General features: G+C 41.9%; 2 protein-coding genes across 2 annotated transcripts in view; one reads left to right on the forward strand and one right to left on the reverse strand.

Annotated features, from left to right (window-relative positions):
• tmem19 (transmembrane protein 19) overlaps window positions 1-8,569 on the reverse strand; it is a 28,131-nt gene extending 19,562 nt beyond the window's left edge. Inside the window, exon 1 of the mRNA XM_033615329.2 lies at window positions 8,494-8,569. The gene's annotated coding sequence lies outside the window, so the exon portion shown is untranslated. The remainder of the gene's footprint in view (window positions 1-8,493) is intronic.
• A 5,520-nt stretch (window positions 8,570-14,089) lies between these two features.
• Window positions 14,090-20,721, forward strand: kics2 (KICSTOR subunit 2). The gene is made up of 3 exons (XM_033614204.2): window positions 14,090-14,620; window positions 17,749-18,037; window positions 19,444-20,721. Exons 1-3 carry the CDS (start codon window positions 14,389-14,391, stop codon window positions 20,261-20,263), a joined length of 1,341 nt encoding a protein of 446 aa, XP_033470095.2. The 5' UTR covers window positions 14,090-14,388; the 3' UTR covers window positions 20,264-20,721.
• Window positions 20,722-24,991: the final 4,270 nt, after the last annotated feature.

Genomic DNA, 24,991 nt, shown 5'->3' on the forward strand with positions numbered 1-24,991 from the left:
CATTACGCTTTAATAAGCATGCTAAATGATCTGTCTGGGCTGATTACTGGAAACACCATGTTTCCATCATAAACCTCGCCATTGCCCCTTTTAATTCCTGTACTTCTGCTGATTGTGATGTCATTAAAAACAAGTGTACAAGATGCTGCCTGTAATCTGTGATCACATGGAAACCATCTTTCCTTCTAAAAGCAGAGGAAGCAGAGGAGCACAAACAGAGCTCTGTCTGAAAGCATCCACACGACTGTCTCCTGCCACATGATCACAAATTAATTGGGACCATTTTCTCAGATCATTTGAGAGCTTCTTAAAAATACATCCAGGACCACAATGTGCTTTTTGTGTGGGGAGCATGGAAGTAAAAAGGAAAATGTATCATGCCACTGATCAGATACACTCAGTGAAATTTAGCAAAAGATACCCTTTAACATTTATGAAGAATTAATTTGGCACATGATTTAATTCTCCATCAAGGAACAAGGATATTTTAATAATCTCCAAGGAGCAATTTGATGTGCAGCCAGAAGGACCCAGCAGATAAATAATAAACACTGAGTTTTTAAAAGCTCAATAGCAGCAGGGAGAATGAGTTCTACTGTATGGTATCTGTGGCCAGACAGGAGCAGCTTGAAATCCTTAGACAGGGGTTGGCGAGGCCATCTTTAAGTCCGAACCTCGTACAGATGAGGAAGGTCATTCAAGATGTACCTCTGATGCACACGTTAACAAAAACCTGCAATCTGTTTCTACTTTTGAGGGTGAACAACCTGTACCAGTTTAAAAAGGTGAGGACATAAAGCAGCGATGAAACATTGTCATGAGAGTACTGTCGACGATAAAACTTTGAAGCTTAAGATCAAAATGCACTTGCTGATGGGCTTTTCTATACACCTCATCGACATCATTAAGATATTTGTACTGCTGAACAAAACGCGCTCACAGACCAGCAAAAGCACGTGAACACACATGAAGGCGGTGCCCATGTCTCACGGTCTTGCACAAGCGCACACACGTGAGCGCGGTGCCCAGAGAGGCAGTCAGAGCTACAGGCTACAATGAGGCTAAAAGCAGAGTTCAAATGAGGTTTTTCCAAACAACTTTTTATGTCGGGGCTTCAGGACACTTGGATCACTACGGACGAGCAGTATGGAGATATTTTGTGGTTTCAATGATGTGTTTTTGGACGTTTGAATCTGGGGCGCCGTCAGCCTCCATTAGGTGGAGTTGTGTTGCTACCTCCTCTCCCCTTGGATATCTGCAAGTGATGTGAGGACTCTAAAACTTCACCTGAGCCTCCCTCGCCATATGGGTGAGTAGATAATGGCTGAATTTACATTTTTGGCTACACTATCCCTTTAACTAATTAAAGGTAACTCTTAGAAAATATTTAATATTAGCGACACCAAGCAAACGAGCACCTGGGCATCGACCAGAACAGTAGGAAAACAAGATTAACTGTTATTGACCATCATCATGTTGGTAGAAAGCTGAAAATAAATGAGATCTGTATTATCTGTAATGTTCCTATATTTCATTTGGACCGTTTGGTCCATGATACTAAGTTGCTTGCCGTTTGCAAATTAATTTTTTAGCTTACGTTATGAAGCAACCAACCGTAGATCCACAAAAAAGTAGCCAAGTTACAGCTAGCTGGCTAACGTTACCTCAGGTTATGGTTAGCTAGGCGCCCCTGCATCACTCTTGGCTAATTGAACGTGCTTTGTACTGTACATCATTTCTTGATGGCCAAATATACAGTTTGTCATAATACCTAAGTTAGTTTCATAGATCGCGTTTGCTGGTGAATCAATTTAGCAAGCTAGCCAACTGACATAGCCACTCAGATAGTATTTTGCTAGCAATAATGAAAAGTTAGCCAAAAAGCTGTAACTGAGCTACCCTGCATTGATCTGGCGTTGGTTGCTTGGTAACATTAGCTGATAAGTAATTTTCAGATTGAAAGCTGATGAATTTTCCAGCCAGATCAACCCTTAAGTCTGGGTGAATTAAATGACGTTAATCACTCGACAGCATTTTTCTACATTTGTTAGCTAACAATTCGTCCGCGTTAGCAAGCCAGGTAATCAAGATGGTTAAAATGACAAGATCACAAATTATTTCACGTCAGTGTTTTCTCTATCGCGAGGATTTTTTCTTTTTTTTTGTTTAGATAGATGATAGATAGATAGATAGATAGATAGATAGATAGATAGATAGATAGATACTTTATTGTCCCCGAAGGGAAATTTGTCTTGGACTCCATGAGCTGTAAAATTACAGAAGGAGAAGAAAGGTAAGTTACAAAGTTGCACATTTGCACAACAAACACACAGATAAACAAAAGTTGCACGTATGCACAACAATAAATACAATAAATAAACATATAACACATTCCCACATGTGCCCATACAAGTACAGTAAGGGGATGGACCAGAGGGCTCTGTATCGTTTGCCAGATGGTAACAGTACATATTCTGAGTTGAGGATGTGAGCGGGATCGGATACGGCTCTCTGTGCCAGTCTGAGGACAGACTCTTCATAGATGGACTGCAAGGAGGAGTTTTCAGTCCTCCCTATGACCTTCATTGCAGTCTGGACCAGACGGTTAAGTTTAGATGTAGAGTGAACAGAGAGATTTCCGTACCACGCTGACATGCCAAACCTGATGATGCTTTCTAGCACAGCCTGATAAAACAAAAACATAAGCTTCTGGTCCACCCCAAAGACCCTGAGTCTACATAAAAAATATAGCCTTTGCTGAAGGCGAGAACACAGCATGTCAACTTGATTTTCCCAGTTAAACAGATTATCCAAGTGAATGCCCAGATATCTATAAGAACTGACCTGGTTTATTGTTTGATCATGGATTAGTAGTGGGGAGTTAACACCTACTGACTTAGGGTCAGTCAACATCTCTTCTGTTTTCTTGACATTAATAATGAGGTGGTGGTCATCGCACCACTGAACAAAAGACTGAACCTCCTCAAAATATGATGAGGGGTCTGAGTCTTTGTACAGCAGGCTGAGAATTGCAGTATCATCAGAGAATTTAAAAACATAATTCCCAGGACAGCTGCTGATACAGTTATTTGTGTAAATAGTGAAGAGGACAGGTGAACTAACGCAACCTTGAGGTGCCCCAGTGCTAATCACCCTTGGCTCTGAGAGTGTTGTTGAATCTGACAAGCTGGGATCTGTTAGTTAAAAAAGATTATAAACCATTTGATGATAAAAGGGTTAACAGTCATCTGCCAGAGTTTCTTGATCAGCAGGTGAGGCTGTAGGGTATTAAAAGCAGAACTAAAATCAATAAACAAAAGACGCGCATAGCCGTTTAGCACTGGAATTATGAAATGGGGCATTGAGTTTGATCTAATTTTTTATCAGACCACAAGTGAGTCAAGAATTAGCTAGCTAGCACAGCCCACGGACCCTCCACCTGAGTCCCCACCTCCAGGTCACCTCATCCCCGGAAGAAGAGCGGACAGCAGCTTGAACCTTAGCCATTGTAGCAACTTGAATTCAGCTAGCGCAAACATCAGCCCTGGGGTCTGCAGTGCACGGGTGGCCAGTAGCAGCTCTGTGTCTAAACTATGTAACTGCAGCAACAGAAAGTTTGCTGATCCAGCAAGGACTTGGGACGGACAAGAGGCAATCCAGGATCAGAACCCCAGCTCCGTCTCTGCAGGGCAAAAAGTAGGCTATGTAATGAAAACACAGCATGTGTGGACTTCATGTTGTGGTGGGTAGCGCTCGTTTATTGACGCTGACTTCAATTTTTTTTGTTAACTCAGCAACTTTCTGACGTCATCAGTGACTTCGATAGCAGTGTCCTAGAACGTGCTCCAAACTCTGATTAGCTCCATGTCTCCCGTGACTGGCGGCAAGTTTTGTGGTTTGTTTACACATCGTGACCTCAACAATCAATCAATCAATTTTATTTATAAAGCCCAATATCACAAATTACAATTTGCCTCACAGGGCTTTACAGCATACGACATCCCTCTGTCCTTATGACCCTCACAGCTGATCAGGAAAAAAATGGTAGAAAGCTCAGGAAGAGCAACTGAGGAGGGATCCCTCTTCCAGGACGGACAGACGTGCAATAGATGTCGTACAGAACAGATCAACATAATAAATTAACAGTAATCCGTATGACACAATGAGACAGAGAGAGAGACAGAGAGAGAGAGACTGATGTGACACAGAGGTCGTCCAGTTCTTTCCTTGAGATTTACATTTGAATTGTACATTTGAAAACCACAAGCCAGTTGCAAAAAGCACCTTAAGTTTGCTCCTTAAGGTTGACACTTTAGACTCACATAAATCACCTTGCAAATAACTAACTTGGGAGATCTCGTTGCATAAAACAGCAGAGCAATAATTAATTGTAATGGGGCTTTGGAAAGTTGTGTGATCCAACTCCAAACTGTCAAACTCATAAATTGACTTCTGCCAAAATTTAAAGTGCAAAATCAGTTGCTCATCAGAAAGCGTGTCCAAGCGTGGAACACTCCTCTCAGGATGCCTTGAGTTTTCTCATTTATCTCCATAAATTCAACCATGTTGCAGGAGTCAGAGGTACTTTGTGTTTTTGTCCTTACTTTGGTTACTAAGTGCAACAAGCAATTTCTTAAGTATGAGACCAAGATAAGAGAAAAACTTGAATCCTTAAGTAAACATTTTAAGGAAACCTTAAGGGGAACTCTTGAGTAGGGATGTAAGCGATTAGACGTCTAAACAATTGAACATCCGCTCCTTCGTTAGTCAGCACCAGAAATATTAGTCAGTTAAACCTATTAGTGTTTTATTCATGTACAAGGCAGCTTAACTGTCATGCAGCCGCCTGCCACTAGTGGGTGCTACAGAGCCGTCAGACAACAGTCCCCCTCCCCGCGGTAATGCTCGAGTAGACTGAAGTTTTAAAACAGCACGGTGGGAAATTGGAGAGATGTCCTCTCACAAAACCAGTGCGGTTTGGCAGTACTTTGATCTCGAAAATGAAAACAAGGTAGCGTGTAGGATGTGTCAGAAAAAAAAGGCATATAATCACTTGACTGCAGCAATGCGCAACCACATTCAACATGGGCATTTGGATGTTAACCTGCATGAAATGATGGCTGCTGCTACTAGCGGTGCTAGCCACACACAGCCCAAATTGGCATCATTCACCCAGAGACGTTGTGATCCCCCGACCGGACTGAGAAGATAACGCAGCTGATCACGACTATGACCTCACAAGATATGCTTCCACTTAACTTTGCTGAGCCTGAATGTTCATGTTCCCCATAGTACGGCGCAAAGTGTCTCGTACTTCAGCTGCATTTAATATCCAACATGGTTGTTGAAGATTGTGATTAACAGCAGAAGAGTTTACACACTGGTGAGCTGATTTCCTCATCCTGATGAATGACTCACAGCCGCACGCCACCATCATCCAACACCAACCACAAAAAGCACCATCAACACTTTCATAATGGAGATACAGCACAGATTCAGCAGAACTGACAGAGAGGCGATTGGACATGTCCGTGCCTACATCATTACTTTTTAACTGGCTTCTGTAGTTCTCTGTACTGAGTCACATCGCCCTGGGTTAAAACTGATATTTCACTGATTAACTGGCAGATTTGGAGACCAATGGTTTGTTATATGGTTAAATGGAAACTGACTTTCAGGGAATGCCCAAGTCCTCAGTGGTGCCATATGCAGACACAATCTACGTGAGTTCATTCAGACATTTTATAAACAAGTCCCAGTCTGTGCAACTAAAAATAAAACCTCTGTCCAGACTGGAACTGAATGTCGTTCGAATGTCGATTTCTAAGAACTTTCCTGGTTTACAATTATTAAAATCACCCTTAACAAAGTTTGTTGCTTCCGGCATGCAGTATTTTTCTCCCCTCCTATGGTGAAGGCAAAACCTGTCCCACTCTACCCTCCTCTGCCTCTGACTGGCTTACCCTGATATTCTTACCATGTTGCTCTTACCCTAACCAATCTCATTCTTTGTGTCTAAACCTAAACAATGGGCTGTGAGTACTGGCCAATCAGAGAGAAAAGAATGGCGTGTCAATTCTTTGCCATATTATACAAAAACTAGAAATATCACCTCACGGTTGTATGACTCCACCCACCAGTCCACCCTGTGGTTGTATGACTCAAGAATGAGACATAAGCAAGGTCACAAAGATCTTTGACCTATGACCACTAAAATCGAATCAGTTCATTGTTGAGTCCAAGTGGACGTTTGTGCCAAATTTTAAAAAAAATTCCTCCATGACATTCTTTATTGTATTCACGGGAATGGGATGGACAGATGGACGGATGGACAACCCAGAAACATGACCTGTCAAGGCATGCACACAGGACCTCTGGAGGGTGTCCTGTGGTGTCTGGCATCAACGCATTGGCTTCAGATCTTTTGGGTCCTGAGGGTTGTGAGGTGGGGTACCAGCACGTCCCACAGATGTTTGATCAGATTGGGATTTGGGGACTCTGGAAGCCAGGTCAAGGCCTTGACGTCTCTGTCATGTTCCTCGGGTCATTCCTGAGCAGTTTTTGTGGTGTGGCATGGTGCACTGTCCTGCTGGGGGCAACAGCCATCGACAAGTGCCATTGCCATAAGGGGTTTACTTCATCTGCAACGGTGTTCGAGTGGGTGGAGCGCATCACGTAGCATCCACATGTATTCCAGGACCAAAGGTTTCCCAGCAGAATATTTTACTGTAACAAGGTGATCAATGTTGTTCACTTCATCTGTGCTTTTAATGTTTTGGCTGATCGCTGTATGTTTCTGGGTTGTCCATCCGTCCATCTGTCCATCCCATTCCCGTGAATACAATATCTCAAGAATGGCGCGGAGGAATTTAAAAACATTTGGCACAAACGTCCACTTGGACTGAAAGATGAACTGATTAGATTTTAGTGGTCAAGGTCAAAGGTCATTGTGACCTTGCATCTGTCTCATTCTTATGAATGCCATATCTTCAGGATGCATTAAAGGAATTTCCTAAAATTTGGCACAAACGTCACTTGGACTGAAGAATAAACTGATTAGAATTTTGTGGTTGAAGGTCAAAGGTTACTGCGGAGTGTTGCTACCACAAGGGGGGGGTACCTGGTCTGCACTGGTGTTTAGGTGGGTGGAGCGTGTCAGGTGGCCTCCACATGAATGTCAGAACCCAAGGTTTCCCAACAGAACATTATATTGTAACAAGATGATCAAAGTTATTCACTTCACCTGTCAGTGGTTTTAAAGGGGTTTTTTTTGGGGAGTTTTTCCTGATCAGCTGTGAGGGTCATAAGGACAGAGGGATGTCGTATGCTGTAAAGCCCTGTGAGGCAAATTGTGATTTGTGATATTGGGCTTTATAAATAAAATTGAATTGAATTGAATTCAATGTTTCGGCTGATCGGTGTAATGTCTCCGGTGTGATCACCAGCGCAGAGGCATAAAGACTTGCATTTGGCGCCATCCCTTGAAGCCGCTTCAAGTTCAAGAGTTGATTCGTAAACATTAGCCAAGTCAAACAGGTTAGAAACCAAAGCACGCCGCACAACTGCTGCTGCACGTCGCCATTTTTACTGTGTGACATACTGAGGGTCAGTGATGGACTGTAACAAAGGACTGTCTTTGAACAGATTGCATCAGAAAGGGAACAAACTGATTTTAACTGGTTTTCAGGAAGGTTTTACACAGTCATCAATTTTTGTGTAATCCATTCAGCAGATATATTTCAGTCTGAAAGCAAAGTGCCATTTTAATATTTACACCTTGACGCTGAGCTCTGGACCTTCATCACACCATCAGAGTGAGGAGATAAAAACAATGCAGTGATTTGTGTTTTGATGTGTTTGTCTTCCATTAAAAGGATTCTCCCAGCGTCTGCCAATGTTTTTAAAAGCACAACGTGTGATCCAAACCACCATTCAAATTATAACCACAAAATTTAAACTTGTTTTTCCTCTCAAAATGAATGTATTTATTGTTCTTGACTATCTTGGGTTTTTTGTAATAAAATAGAGCATTTTTATGTTCCTGAAAATATATTTCACTTCATAAATGTGGTCCTTGACGACGTTCTCTCTTCTGACAACAACAATAACAACAATTCAGACTTTGTATCTGTGATGAAGTTACTCAGAGTTTGCATCTCCATCGCCAGCAGGTGTTTAACTCGTCCAGCAGCCGTGCATAGATTCAACTGAGGCTGCAAGATAAAACCATGCTCACCGCTTGAAAACATCTGTATATTGTATTTTACATCCCATGTGAAATTATTAACATTAATCTGAGGTTTCTTTGTGGCTTTATCTCCATAATGAACCCAGTGCCTTGCTCAAATGCAAATAAAGGAAACTGCAACGATAATAAGAGTCTGGTTCTGGTCAGTCAACGTTATCGCCTAAAAATGAGTCAAATTATCTGAAAATACAAATCATTAAAACACAGCACACGAGGAGGAGAGGAGGAGAGATGATGTCACCTACCGAGCAGGGAGGAGCCGAGGAGGATGAGAGTCAAAGTGATTTCTGCTCATTTTAATGCTGTTGACACGTTTTTAAAGGCAGCGAAGATCCACCCCTGAAGACAGAGAGGGAGAGAGGGAGGTTTGATAGCATGCGTGTGTCAGAGGCTCATGGGAAATGTAGTTGTTGAATGTCACCAAGATAATCATTGTAAAATCTCAGTAGTTTTACATGTGAGAATAAAATACTGACACTGTACAAACCACAGATATGTTGCATACGTTTCATACCTATGACATCACTCAGATTACATGTCTGTGAGCTGAGTTTCTCATCAGTGGGTGGAGGGGACGGTGGCACCTCTGTGACAGCAGCAGACCTCTGTTCCACACCAACAAAAACTCTATTTTTTATCAACAGGTCACGACATGTCCAGCTGTGCTTGCAGTGACAAATGCGGGTATTTTTTAATGATAGGTTGTAACATAGCCAGCTGTGTTTGTGGCATCAAATGTGGATATTTTCTAACGAGACGACGGGACATTTCCTGCCATGTTTGCAGTGAAAAAAGTGGGTATTTTTCAAAGACAGGTCATGACATTACTAGCTGTGTTTGTGGCCAATAAAAGTGGGTATTTTTTAATGATAGGTTGTAGCTAGCTGTGTTTGTGGCATCAAACGTGGATATTTTCTAATGAGGCAACGGGACATTTCCCGCCATGATTGTAGTGACAAAAGCGGGTATTTTTCAAAGACTGGTCATGACATTTCCAGCCATGTTTGTGGCAATAAAGTGAATATTTTTAACAAGACTTTGGGACATTTCCAGCCATGTTTGCAGGGACAAAAGCGGGTATTTTTTAACGGCAGGTCATGACATTGCAACCGTGTTTGTGGCAACAAAAGTAGGTAGTTTTTTTTATGAGATGTTGAGACATTTCCAGCTGTGTTTTTTGCGATGCAAGCAGGTATGTTTTAATGATAGGTCATAGCATTGCTAGCTGTGTTTGTAGCCACAAAGTGGGTATTCTTTAATGATAGGTCGGGGCATTGCTACTGTTGCTACAAACGATAGACTTTTGGCAACAAAAGTGGGTATTTTTTCAAGGGACATTTCCAGCAGTGTTTGTTGAGATGCAAGCAGGTATGTTGTAATGATTGGTCATAGCATTGCTAGCTGTGTTTGCAGCAATAAAAGTGGGTAATTTTTGACAAGAGTTCATGACCTTGCTAGTTGTGTTTATAACAACAAATTTGGATATTTTTTGATGAAAGGTCTGGACATGTGCAGCCATGTTTGTAGGAACAGGGGACTTGTAGCCAAAACTTGATCTTTTCCTAACCAGTACCAAGTATTTTTTGTGCCTGAACATAACCACATATTAACCATAGTGTTGTCACATCATGAAACTTAAATTTGAAACGTTAATTTGCAACATATCCCCTAGATATGAAAAGTATTTTGTACAATGCCAACAGTTATTCTGGTGATGAAGTTGCAGTCTGGCTCTACTAATTAGAACTTGCGTGGATACACTAGAGAAAGTGTCAGGGGATGATCAGAGTCAGTAGGATTCATCTTCTGGGCACCACCAGTCTCTACAAAATAAATGGCAGCAGTTGTTGAGATATTTCAGTGTGGACCAAAGAGTTGGATCGACCAGCTAACTGATCATCAACACCACCCCTCATGCCATCGTCTGCTGCTTCCAGCTTCTTAAATTTGAAAGATTAACCAAACCAAATCTGACGATGTCACCTCGGCTTCTTGTTTGGTTTCTGATATTTTTAAACTAAATGATTATTTGGTTGATTCAGTTCCAAATTCACAATAAGAATAATTGTTGGGTGCAGCCCTACAGACATGTATTTGGTGCCAACCATCACGTAGATGTTGAGATATTTTACAGGATAAATGAAAACTTTGACCTACAGGTGGTGCAGGGGGAGAGGTTTGAGGATCATTAATGTCTGCACAAATTTTAATTGTGATCCATTCATTAGTTTTTGAGATATTTCAGTGTGAACTGGATCAGCAGACCAATTCACTCTGAGACACACCGCCATTCACAGAGTCATGCTGCTACATGTGGCGGGGCTGAAATGTTGCATCATGGTGTTATACGATTATTTCTGACCTTTCAGCAGAACAAACTCTACAAAGTCATGGCTGTTCACCATGTTAACTATCTCATAAAACCTCTTCAGCAGAATCAGCACGTGATCTGCTTCCTCTCAATGTTCATTTCTAGGAATTGCTTTGGGTTAAAACCATAAAACACAGTCATGATCTCACTGGTTGTGCTGAGCCCCAGTGGGCAAAACCAGGAAACCACAGAGTATTCAGTGAACACATACATGAAAATCAAAGACAGAGCAGAGATGCAGACTGCAGTTTGCTTTGCTGTTAGAATATATATGTGGTTATTATTAGAGAGATACAGACGTGGGAGGAGGGTTGTGAAACTGTCTCAACAGGTGTGTGAACCTGTAAAAGAATTTAAACCGAGATTTGTAAAAGTGAACAAAAATCTCTAGTATACACTGACGTTAGTAAATGTGTACGAGCTCCTGAAGCTAAACACCAGGCCTCACAGATCTGTTGCACCTGTACAAATCTGAGCACACACACCTACAGGTACCACAGCAGCCGAGGACAGCTGTGCTTCTAATTATTTTTAATGCTGTCATCTCGTGATAACCATATAACGAACCAGTTATCATGAGGAAATAAAAGGACTTCTTCATTTTGTTATCTTGAGATAATGAGATAATTATTTCACTGCAACAAGAAACTGAACTCTGTCATCTCGAGATGATGTGACCAACACATTTTCACAAGGAAATAAGGGTCATTTTATGTTGTTATCTCCGGAAAATGAGCTTTATCATCACGAGTAACGAGATCTTTTTTTCATTATGTTGAGAAAACGTGCTTTGTTATCTCGAAACCAGATAATTTTTTTAACATGTCAGGAAACACGCTTTGTTGTACCAGCCTGTCGTCACGAGAAAAAAAAAGTTTATTTCTTTATGTCGAGAAAACGAGTTGATATCTGCAGCTTAAATCAGTTGCTACAGTTGACAGACACCATCACTACATGCTGCCACAACACTCCTGATCTCTGGTAAACATTATCAACAGCCTAATAAGAGGAAACATTTTTTATAACGAAATAAAACAACCTTTTATTTTCACGTTAACAAGTTGCAAAGATCATTTTATCGATAGTGTAATAATAAACGTGATATGTATATTTATATAAACGTAATAATACACACACATTTGTAAGTAATATTTATAAGAGAACAATAGTACCCCACAGTTCTGTCTAGCTCTACTGCACTGGTTCCCAACCTGAGGGTCACGACTCAGGTCAAGACACCCTCTTGACTTTAAAGGGTGTAATGTCCTCTATACACTGTGTGATTTTATCAGTCTTATCAGACCACTGCATGACGCACTGTGACACGTGGATCTAATAAACTTTGGGACAATGTCAAGTTTGATGTGTGCAGATTGTGCGATGGCCGTTTACTACGGAAACGCAGGTTACGACGTACGTCAATATGCAATGTCATCAGCGTACATCATCCATCTGCGCCACCATAGGTAGCCTGCTCACCTGGAAGTTGCAGTTCCTCCGCAGTTTCCTTCCATGCAGCGTCTTTTTCTGGCGGTCATGATAGCAGCTGGAGGAAACATCAGATCAACAAGGCTTCTGCTGCCACAGCTCCACCAAACTTTCCACACACTTCTTTTTGTTCCTTTTGCCTCCATGACAAGCGATCATGTGTTTGGGTTTAGCGCCAGTGTCGCTGTGACCATTGTGTCATTTCCTGCTGCATTTCTATTGGTTGATTAGTAGACGTAGGTCGTAGCAGCTGTCACACTGTGAGATAGTCATCCTAAATTTCTGACACTGTCAGAATTTTATCTCAGGTTATCTTTGGTTGCAAGACGTTGACACCGGCCGTCCTTGAACCTGTCTCACAGTGCGACGTAGGACCACCGCTTTAGAGCCACGACCAAAGATATCGCCACGTTTCTCCCACGATGGCCATTTTTCATCTGGGACAGCCCAAAATTGCACAGTGTGTACCGGCCATAAAACAACTTAAACACTGTTGGCCATGAATTATTATTTAAGATAAAAAAAATTTGAAAGTCTCAGGTTAATATTCTCAGAGCCTTCACTCTGTGCTACACAGCCTGGACCTGCATTAGAAAACTACAGTGTTAAAACAACCAGAGAGATAACAGAACACTGAATTTGAAGAGTTTTGCATTCAGCGTTTGTAAAAATATAAAGAAAACTCATCTTGGAATATTCACAGTAAATAATCTGCTGCAAATTCACCCAAATCGCTCCTTTGACTCAAACTTCCTTTAATTATTGCGCTCACTATGTGGGTTAATTGTACAGCTTTAATTATAAAATATTGTATTTGCCTTTACAATAAACTGTAATACTATATTACATACTTGTGACAATAAATAATAAACCCAGTGTCCCCATATGTGGCATTTTTCATGCAGTGGTCAACTTTGAGATTTTGGGCTAGTTTACTGGTTGAATATGTGTTCTTTCAAACTGCTATAAAGAAAACATTTAAATTATACATTTAGACATTTATTTTATTACATTTTGTCTACTTGTGGCAGTAAGTTTCTCCTGAATTTACCAAACAGTTAGCATTGTGCAGTGTAGGCAAACATGTTGATTAGTTGGGTTACTACAGCTGTAGGCCTTATGCCATGTTATTAAATGATCAATTGAAATATACTCTAACATTATTACTAAGGGCCTGAACATTTATTCTGTTTGTGAGCAATTGTTTCCAATAGAAATGTATTAAATTCCCCTATGTAAATCTTTGAATGCCGTTTTCCCAAAATGAGTTTTTTGCCGCACTCCAAGTGGAACGGCTCAGCCTCTGTAGCACCTATGTTCACCAAACTTTCCAGTTACACACCTAGCTATATTCTGAAGATATTCACAGAGGGATTTGTTAATAAATCATTCCTAGCCTGATTTATGTGACATTTTATTCCCAAAACTATGGCGAAAATCAACATTTTAAGGCTATGGACACTATATTTTGATTTTCTAGGTAATAAAAGCAGATATCCTTAAATCCCTCTGTATTTTTTTTTCATCGTATATGTAAACAAAATGGAAAAAAAAAGAATTTTGCACCTGGCTTTATCAGGTGTTCAGATTTATCTTCCTAATATATATGCAGATTAGCACATATTCAATGAGATAATGCCTAATTTGCATAATTAAACATTAAATCTTTTAATACATTTTTTTTCATACTATTGTAAGTAATCAACTGAGGAAGTTTCATAATGATATCTATTATTTTACCCTATTCACCTGCAGTGTCTCACCTTAGAAACAAAAAAATACCTCCAGTTCAAAGACAGTGCTTGTTTTTATATATTGATCAGATCCTAGTAATCACAAATATCTGGGAGAAATTTAAAATGCACAGAAAACATGAGCTGCAGCTCAGGAGATAAACGAAAACGTTTGGAAACTGCTGCTCTACTGCAGCTCCTCCAAACGCATTCTTTTTGGTACTCTTGGCTTGCCGTAGTATTTATATCCGGTGTAGCCAATATGGCGTCGGGGTGTTAGCTAGCTAGCTGGATACTGACAATTTTTTTACATTTATTGTCGGTTTAAATTGACATTGAAGGCATTTACAGGCGTTATTACATAAGGCATGTTTTTAGAATAACGTCAGCCCGTGTTAAAGTCAGTAAACTGTGAGTTTGTGATTTAAATAATGATGTTTTCTCACCGTGACGTTTCTCTGTCACAGTGCTAACACAGTTAGCTAGCCGTTAGCTCGTCCTGACAGGCGGCTTCAGTCGGTCGGTTACCGGGAGGATCTCTGCCCGGCATGACGGAGGTGGAGGAGCTGCGGCCCGTGCCCCGGGAGCGGGCCATCCTGGAGAGCTTCTTCACGCAGCTCGGGATGTTTTCTTTCGACCGGGCGAAGGACTACGTGGAGAAGGAGAAGGACAGCAGCAAGAGCGCCGGAGCCATCTGGGCCGCGCTGCTGGCCGCTCTGGCTCACCTGGCCGCCGCGGAGAAGGCGTATCACAACATGACATTCCTCGGACAGAAAATGGGTAACGACATATATGATAAATATTTCATAGGAGGAGGGAGACACATGAAGGGAGGCTGTGTCATTAGCAATAGTGTGTGTTTTAGCATCGGAAATATTCAGCTTCCTACATGTGAAGACTGGTGGAAGGTTCAGTTAAAGCAGAACATGGAGAATCATTAGTGTCAGTGTTATTTACGTGAGCACATCGATTATTATCCAGATTATTATTATGCTGGTTTATCAGTTTAACCCTATATAACACTTACTGCTCTGAACCTGTCAGGTTTTATTCTCAATGCACTTTATTGCACTTAAAAGTCGTCCTGTCCATGACGAGTGTCCTGTTGGCTGCATGTTCTTTGCTCCACCTGGATTCATGAGAAACATTTCGTTCACTGTGTGCTGCTGTACACAGAGTGACAGTAACACACTGAACTGACACTCAGTGTGTTCATCTGTAATCTGTAAATATAAAGCACTTTCCACAAATACAGAATAAAATGTGTAAACCCCCAAAAAATATAAAACGAAGCTGCAAATACACAAATTACATTTAATCATTTATAAATAACTGAAAAGCATTGACTGATGATTCCCTTTTTAACATTTACGACTTACAGATAGTTTTGAATCCAGTCTTAATTTGTGACTCTCAGTTCAACGCCTGCAGCAAAGACGTGAATAGAGACAGTGCAGGTGCTGTGGTTGCACTGGGGCCTGTGGGGTTAGAGGCCCGCTGTCTGTAGAGCAGCCACGTTTAGCTCACCACCTCAGAGATCTATAAATGCTGTCATACATACCCTCGAGAAGGTAAACTATCTCCGTCAGTGTTTCTTTTTTCTTTAGTGATCTAGTTAGTAGAAACAGAGTCATATGTTTATTTTACATAATCTGTTTTAAAATTTGTATTTATTGTTAAAAAATATATTTTTTATTTGGTATCTTTTTTGAGGTACTGATTTGCAGTGATGATCAAGTATGTTGATGTTGTCCAGTGTCAAGTCTGTATTTGATCATATGATGATACAATAAAATATACAGGAGCTGTTTAAAGGTAAAATCTGGCACTGGGCCGTCCTCAGTGCTGTAAGCCATCGGCCTGCATTTAAGCACACAGAGTCTTTTTTTATTTGCAGGTCTGTTTTATATTTGCAATTTTTTTTTTTTAGTTTGCAGATCTTTTTTTGTATTTGTGGAAGCTGTTATATATTTATACGGAAGCGTATTGCATTCACTTGACAAATAAAAAAAATCTGTTTTATTGAGTAATTTTTTATTTTTCTGTTTTTCGTGGTATTTTTTAAGTAAGTTACGAGATCAATAGAACAACAGACGCTTTCATTCCTTTCTTCTGTGGTTGTTCAGACAAAAAGCCCATTCAGATCTGCTGGACACTGCAGTGTTTCTCCAGAATCAGTTGGACACATATGGCAAAACAAAGCAAAACTGGATTCAACTAAACAAGCGGGTCATGTTTGCCTCTATTATATGGAGCTCTCAAGAAAGGAATGAAAGCGTCTGTTGTTCTATTGCTCTCTTACCTCAGAAAAAATACTCAATAAAACAGATTTTTTTTTATTTGTCAAGTGAATGCAATACGCTTCTGTATATTTACAGATTACACATGTCATGCACACACATATTTTCGATCTGTTCACACAAATGATGTTGAGACAAATCTTTCCTCAGAGAGGTGGAAGAATTATTCAGATTTGTTTTTTAACTTCCGTTAAAGTAGGAATACAAGAGTGCAGAAAAACTCCTAAAAATAACAGTCCTGCATTCAAAGTTGAGATACTGGCATCAAGATTAACTGAAAGTAGCAAAAGTAAAAGTACTCATAATGCAGAATGGCCTGTTTCAGAATATTATATAAAGTTATAATGATGTTGGATTATAACTGATGCATAAATGTGTTGATCAGGTTAATGTTGCAGCTCATTTTAAGGACTTTATATACTGCTGGGTAGATTCATCTGTAATATTACATCATCATTTATTAGTTGATTTATATGTAGTATTAATGATCTGAATCTTCACAATTTTAGTTGTCAAGTGAATGTAATGGAGTACAAGTACCTTAATGTTGCCTTTAGTGTAGTGCTTGAGTAAATGTACTTAGTTAATTCCAATTCTGTAACAGGCAGCACTTCCTGATAAACCATCTGTTAATAAGGCTCAACAAATTCTGGCTAGAAGCTAAAATACATATTTAAAGAAATAAATCATTTTGTAAACAAGATTCATTTTCTTTTGTCCCAAAGACAAAACCTGGCAGGCTACTTTAAAGTCTCTGTGTGCTTCAAACTACTGTACTGTTCAATACAGCTGAAGAATACTTAGTATGTCCCATTACACAGGATCTCAATTACATCATGCCAAAAGTACCAGGATGTTCTACTGCATACAGTCCCATTTAATAATAATAATAATACATGTTATTTAAAGGCGCCTTTCTCACACTCAAGGACACCGTACAATACATTAAAAAATTAGGAAGAAACAATGAAACCATAAAAATGACACAATATGACTTAAAAACAGATTAAAATTAAAATTGAAACTGGACAGTGCAGTTGAGATCATATGGAGAAAGCAAGCTGGTATTTAGCAGTGTGTACGCCAGCATGCTTTACTGACGTTTTAGACCCACAATCCTCTGCACAGCAGACAATACATCACACAGACTGAGACGCAGTCAGAAGCCATAACAATGGATGACAGCCTATTCAAGTAACAGATGATGAGTCAAACAGTAATAACAGGAATATGAACAAAATAATCATAACCAGCAATCAGAAGAACGTAGCTATGATAACAACAGTGATGGAGAAATGCAGACGTATTTTACTTTACTGAATGTAACATGTTAGAAGCTACAGTTGAGCTGGAAAGATAAAATAATCTGATGTAATCCATCAGAGAAAAAGACCAGGTCACCCTCACTGATGATGTAACAACCTCATGTTTACTGTGTAAATAATAAAAGTTGAACCCTGAGAGACTCTTGTTACCTTGATCTGAACATGTGTGAGATGGACAGCTTCATATCTCCAACACCAGATGGCGCTGCAGCACATGACCACAGGAGGAAGTCGACCATCTTCTCCAGTCAGACTGAGTTCTTCTTCTCTCCTCTCTCTGCAGGCGGCCAGTCCTTCTTCAGCCGTAAGGACTCCATCAGAAACATCTACACCTCCCTGTACAACGAGCTCAGGAAGGTGGTGACCATGGGGCGTCACAGCCAGCCGGGCTCCGCCTCCTACCTGGAGGACCTGCTGTCGCACCTGTCGGAGCAGCTCTGCCACTTCACGCAGGCCCGCATGGAGATGGCCGACCTGTACGAGAAGATGCACTCGCTGGGCAGCCAGAAGAGCATCAACTCAGACGAGCTGGTCACCACGCTGGAGGCCGTCCTGCATAAATACAGCTCCAAGTGTGTATCTGAGTGTAACACAGTTACTCATGTACTGTACTGTGGTGCAGTACTGGGGTACTTGTACTCTACTGGAGTATTTCTGCTACTTTAAACTTGCACTCCCCTCCATCTCAGAGGGAAGTATTATGTAAAATCTGATGTTTAAATGCACAAAGTAATTTTATTCCTGGATTGAGTTCCTTAAAGGGATAGTGCACCCAAAAATGTAAATTCAGCCATTATCTACTCACCCATATGCCGAGGGAGGCTCAGGTGAAGTTTTAGAGTCCTCACATCACTTGCAGAGATCCAAGGGGAGAGGAGATTCAGTATGGAGATATTTTGTGGTTTCAATTCTGTGTTTTTGGACGTTTGAATCTGGGGCGCCGTCAGCCTCCATTAGGTGGAGTTGTGTTGCTACCTCCTCTCCCCTTGGATCTCTGCAAGTGATGTGAGGACTCTAAAACTTCACCTGAGCCTCCCTCGGCATATGGGTGAGTAGATAATGGCTGAATTTGCATTTTTGGGTGCACTATCCCTTTAAGAACTCAATCAATGAATAAAATTACTTAAAAAGCAGATTTTGTGCATTACACATCAGATTTGACACAATACTTCCCTCTGAGATGGAGGGGAGTGGATGTATAAGGTGGCAGAAATACTCAAGTACAGTACAAGTACCCCAGTGCTGCACCAAAGAACTCTCAACTGTCCAAAAATCAAGTGTTTTCAGTTCAAGTTTGAGGTTGTTCCTACAGTTGACTTTATGCTGTTCCAGTGCAGCAGCTCAGCTACAGGGTATTTATACATGTTTAATTAAATTAAAACCAAAGGCACCTGTGCTGAAACGACAGTTGACGTTTTAGGACTCAGTTATTTAGTAACACACCTTTACAGAGGCGGAGAAACAGCCTGAATGCGTCCTCCACCACAGATCTCTGCTGTGACCTGGATTACAAACAAACAGAGAGAAATGAGCGCGATCAGAGACAAACTTTAAAGAAGAGCGTGACACATTGAGGCTGGAGGAGGAAAACTTTCTGCTTAATCCAGCAAACGCAGAATTCCACCTTTTCCCCCGAGACGTGTCAGCAGAACCGTGTCCTGCCGCCATAACAGGAACACAAGCTGCATGACTGAGCTGTTGACTGAGCTGCAGCAGGACGCAGCGTGACACGCCACACATCACTGATGTGACCGAGCACTGAGGGGTGAAGGTGATGTGCTCGTCAGCAGACCTGCAGAAATATGTGGAGCCCAAATATAGACTGTGTGTGTGTGTGTGTGTGTGTGAACTTAAATGTAAATGTATTCTCAGCAGGACGAAGTGACGGCTGTTTTCAGGTCGTTAAAATCAGGTCAGCTTCTGTTTGTGTATTTATTGTCTCGTGTTCTCACTAACCTCGTGTTCCTCGCCGCTCCAGGTTCCACCACCCGATCCTGGGCCGGGTGGAGGAGGGCTTCCAGACGGAGGTGGACGTGGTGACCCAGTTACTGCGCTGCCAGGCCCAGGTGTCCGAGTGGCATTTCCTTCCCGCTCTGCTCAGCCTGCACGGCGCCAACTCTAAGCTCATCACCTGGGGTCAGCTGTTCCAGCGGCAGAAAGAAACCCGCAAGCATCTGTTCGGAGGTCAGTCCCAGAAGGCCGTGCAGCCGCCGCACCTGTACGTGTGGCTGCAGCGCTTCCAGGCGATGCTCCTCGCAAAGTTCAGCTTCTACTTCCACGAAGCCCTGAGCCGGCAGACGGCCCCGGCTGACATGAGAGCGCTGACCGCGCGCACCACGCCGGACTACCACGGCAAGATCTGCTCCTTCATCCGCAAACACGACGCCAGCAACGTGTCGCTGGTGTTCGACAACCGCGGCTCAGAGAGCTTCCAGGGCCACGGCTACCACCACCCGCACTCGTACCGAGAAGCACCGAAGGGCGTGGAGCAGTTCCCCGCCGTGGTGTCCCTGCCGTCAGGAGAGCGGCCACTCACGCACTGGCCGAACGTCATCATGATGATGGGAGACCGCGCCGCCGAGCTCAACACTCTGGACAAGGTGGTGCACTTCTACGACGATAAAGTGCAGAGCACCTACTACCTGACGCGCCCCGAGCCGCACTTCACTCTGGTGGTCATCTTTGATGGCAGGAAGTCGGAGAAGGATCTGCACATTGCCGCCTTCCTGCAGGAGATCTGCGGCTCGCTGAGGAACTCTAAACCGTTCAGCACCCTGAAACCCGGCTCGAAGGGCTGAGACACGACGAACTGACGATCAACCTGCGAACATTTCACATTCATAAGATGCTTAAACATCCTGTGGACCAACGTCTGGATGGTTTAACGTCGTTCACGTTGAATCTCATTTTACCAAAAATGTTTCAGACCAAAGAGACGCAGCGACACCTCGTGTGTCACTGACCCGACACGCAGTACGCTGAAGTGCTTCAAACCTTCGTTTATTTAAAGATTTTAATTATTTTGCATCAAGTTCTGTTTTATTAATATTTTTATGAACATCTCATATTTACTGTTCTTGATACAGTTTAAATAAAGCTTTGACATGATTGAACAGCTTGTTGAAGAACTGACTGACGTCAGTGATGAAAATGATTTGTTAGTTTCAGCCCTGATGATGTCATAACGTCCTGACGATGTAATAAAACTTGCTTCAACCTGATTAAACATGTAATAAAACCCAATGATGTAATAAAACGAGCCGACTGATTGATTGGTAGGAACTTTAATTTAATGCACTTTTACACCAGACATCTGTCGTTAATTAAAGTTCTACATGAAGCCTCCAGGTTACGCTTTGATATAATAGAGTCAGATGTTTTCAGTTACACAAAGTTACATTTCCTAAAAAAACACTGTTTTAACATTATTACATCATGAGTTAAAAAAAAGAGATTCTCCTTAAAGGTTTTTCATTACTGCTGAAAATCTTCCTTTAATATCAGTCAGGACATTTTATGTTATTTTCTTTTACATTTTTAATCAGGTCAGATTTTATGACTTTTATCAGGTGTTAACATTTTCAGGAAGTTATGACTGGATTCTACAAGCTCTAAATGTCATGTTGAGACTGGGTGTTATGTTACAGCTGTGACACAGAGCTGAGCAGATTGTCTGCATATGGTTCTCAACATGGAGGTGGCTCAGCCGGTGGCTAGCAGCTAACAGTGCTAACTCAATGGGCAATGAGAAGCAAAGTTGTGTTTCCTAGGATAGTGAAGGAATGACCCGCCCTCCTGTCCGTCTGGATGGCTAACACTTGTTGCCCTCGTTGGTTAGTTAGTTTTAGTTTTAGGTACGAGGAGTGGGATTGGTGTCGACACAGAGCTTATGCCGTAGCCTGACGTGCACCTCCCCACATATGTAACTCCACGTCACAGTGACGCAGACTTCCTGTCTGTCTCTGTAAGCTGAAACCATTTCCCTCAGTGGAAACAAAGCTTTGATTTACTTTAATTTCACAGATAAGAAACAATAAATTGTGAAGACAATAAAGCCTCCACACACTGTGTGTGATTTATCCTGGCTGAAATATGAGCAGAGGAAAAGTCTGCTAGCTGCTAGGCTAATTCATACAATGTAAAATGCCATAGGCTTGTGCTAATAACGTTAGCATGTTGTATTTGTGGGGAAAATGTGTCCAGATAAAGACAAGTGTTTGTCTGTGAATGCTGCGAGTTATAGTGAAGCTGATTTGTGTTTGAAACTGTCTCTATGAAGCCATGTTTAATGTGTGTTTAATGTGTGTTTAACGTGTGTTTAATGTGTGTTTAATGTGTGTTTTAAATCAACTAAACTTCACAGCACTTAACAGAAACTCCACCAACTAGTGTTTTGGAGGTGTAACTGCAGAGTGACACAGACACACCACCGCACAAGTATAAATGCTCACGACAGTGTAGGCCAGGTGCGTATGTTACAGCGTAGAGCTGACGCACAAGTATAAGTCCACCTTTAGGGTCAAGCCCTGCACATACTCATCAAGAACAGAGAAATTTCTTCTTTTTCTCGAGGTGCCAAGAACAAGAACAAAGTTCTTTCTGGCCAGGACATTTCATACTTCACGAGAAACTCAAGTGCAGAACTCCTGGGAAGTCCTAATAGGCCCCTCCCACTGTCGCATATGTCACCACGCCCACTTCAATTTCTGACCAATCACACAATAGTTCTCGGACACCACACAAAGTTCTGCCCAGATGATGTGTTGAGAACAAGCTGCAAGAACTCCCAGACCACGGCTGCAAGAATAAAACGACATCATTCTTTTCTTGCAGCCCTGTGAGAGAGAACAAATTTCTCTGTTCTTCAGAGTATGTAAAGGCCTTAAAGGAATAGTGCAGCCAAAAATGTAAATTCAGCCATTATCTACTCACCCATATGGCGAGGGAGGCTCAGGTGAAGTTTTAGAGTCCTCACATCACTTGCAGAGATCCAAGGGGAGAGGAGGTAGCAACACAACTCCACCTAATGGAGGCTGACGGCGCCCCAGATTCAAACGTCCAAAAACACATCATTGAAACCACAAAATATCTCCATACTGCTCGTCTGTAGTGATCCAAGTGTCCTGAAGCCCCGACATAAAAAGTTGTTTGGAAAAACCTCATTTGAACTCTGTTTTTAGCCTCATTGTAGCCTGTAGCTCTGACTGTTAACTTTTCATGTCGGGGCTTCAGGACACTTGGATCACTACAGACGAGCAGTATGGAGATATTTTGTGGTTTCAATGATGTGTTTTTGGACGTTTGAATCTGGGGCGCCGTCAGCCTCCATTAGGTGGAGTTGTGTTGCTACCTCCTCTCCCCTTGGATCTCTGCAAGTGATGTGAGGACTCTAAAACTTCACCTGAGCCTCCCTCGGCATATGGGTGAGTAGATAATGGCTGAATTTACATTTTTGGGTGCACTATCCCTTTAAGAGTCAATACATTTGCATGACATCAGAGAAAACTGATTTATTGGTGGCAGCTCTGAAGGCAAAAGGGGTCCAGGCAAGGTGTACCTAATAAAGTGGACGCTCTGTTGAGCACGTAAAGAAGTCTCAGATGTTAAACCTGTGAAAGATGTGAGCAATGTGTCTTCAGTGTTTGATAAGAGCACTCACAGGGAGTTATTATTCTGCAGAGGCAGAACGTCAGGTTTTATTTCAGAGGAAGAAACTTCTGCTGACATTTGTGACATTTAAAGAACAATGTGACAGAAAGAGTGTCAGACGCCGCTGAGTTACAGAACACACCTGGAGGTTTATTGAGTGTTCAAACAAAACATTTAGCCACATTTCATTTAAAGAAAAGTTCCGATCGATGTAACGACTCGATGCTAATTTATTCCGATTTATTTATAATATAAATACAACACGTTGATACAATCCATTTGGCTATATGAGCTCATCTTTAGGAAGCTCAGTTTTTCAAATACAGCAACACTAACAGACAAAAACCATTTTCCGTTATTATGAAACACATTCAAAGAAACCTCCCTTTGAGTTAAAATGCACCAACATGTTATGATGCTACATGCCAAGTACACGATCCTATACATCAAAGTGCAATGTCACAATGGGTTAATGCTAGAATTCATAATTCAGTAAGTCTACTAAACACTTTATGATTATTTCATTCAGAGTGCTGCTGCTCTTCGTTCAGGACATGCGTGAGTGGACTCCCCAAAAAAGACATGGATTAAAAAAAAGGCACTTTCACATACACACACACACACACACACACACACACACACACACACACAGATGTGCATCCATAGCCCATCTCAGCACCACACACACACACACACACACACACACACACACACATCAGTTACCAGCCCAGTTGGAGGCCACATTCAGTGTGCTGTTCAAGTGTTTCTTTTTTTGTTTGTTTTTTTGGGCGTTTACACACAAAGCCCCACCCTGTTAGCTTATTGTGAATTTAAGGTTAACTAGTGACTTCAGTGACTTCACAAGCAGGTAAACCATTATCCTTGCACACACACACACACACACGCACAGGAAGTGGCATGCTTTTTGCTCTCGTTTTCCCAACTTGCACTTGCGTGTTCTGGCACTCAGGGCAGGCATGAATATTCTATCATCTATCACTATTCTAGTGCCTCTGCACTTACAAGGGAGCAGAACAAGGGCAGGCAAGCAGAACACACACACACTCGTCTTCACACACACCAACAAGAACAAAATCATACACCCTCCCCTCCCCCGTCCATCCCAGAAAAAAGTTCTGTCCAAGCTCCTCCGCCACTCAACCGTCACACCCTGTTTGAAGCTCCGCCCCCTCCCCCACCCTCCGAAAACACAAGAAGGCTGTTAAAAAGTTTCGTGAGTCGCCGCAGCAGCTCGCTGAACATTCAATAGATGGCTGAACAGTCGTTAAATACTGGAAACATTCATTAGATAGCTGGACGTTGGTTAGATAACGTGAGTTTGGTGTCACTGACGACCTCAGGAGGCGTTTTTCGTGGTTTGAGGTGAAAGTGAGCTTAGCAGCTGAACCGAGTGGAAAAATAAAAAAATAAATTATAAGTCGCACAGACGTGGTCGTTGCCGTCACTCTGCCGGGTCCTCTTCCTTCTGACAGACGCAGCAGCCCATCCATCGGGACAGTTTCTACCAACACAGCGGCCTTGTTGGTGACGGGCTCCTCAGCTAGCCTATCGTCATGACAGCACAGCCAACATTCACGTATTCACTGAAACTACATTTTTACTGGAGCTGCACTACACTCGCCACGTCTCCCCGACTACCGCCGACTCATATACAGGACAGGACGCTCCGCTTCGTTCCTGTGTCTCTTCTTCTTCTTCTGCACTTCTTTTAGCTAACCTCTGATAAATGCTTCGATACATGGAGAAAGGAAACTCCTACACACCAAGAGAGAGTACACACCAACCTGACAACACAGAAATATCATGGCATATCATATCATAGGTCATGTCATATATTATAGTTTATTACTACAGTA

Source organism: Epinephelus lanceolatus, chromosome 23 (assembly GCF_041903045.1).
Source record: "Epinephelus lanceolatus isolate andai-2023 chromosome 23, ASM4190304v1, whole genome shotgun sequence".
NCBI classification, from domain to species: Eukaryota; Metazoa; Chordata; class Actinopteri; order Perciformes; family Serranidae; genus Epinephelus; species Epinephelus lanceolatus.

Excerpts from the sequence above, each read along its gene's own strand:
- kics2 (XM_033614204.2), top strand. The coding sequence starts at position 14,389 with ATGACGGAGGTGGAGGAGCTGCGGCCCGTGCCCCGGGAGCGGGCCATC. Across the intron at positions 14,621-17,748 it reads ATTCCTCGGACAGAAAATGG|GCGGCCAGTCCTTCTTCAGC; the intron begins GTAACGACATAT and ends CTCTCTCTGCAG. Across the intron at positions 18,038-19,443 it reads CTGCATAAATACAGCTCCAA|GTTCCACCACCCGATCCTGG; the intron begins GTGTGTATCTGA and ends TCGCCGCTCCAG.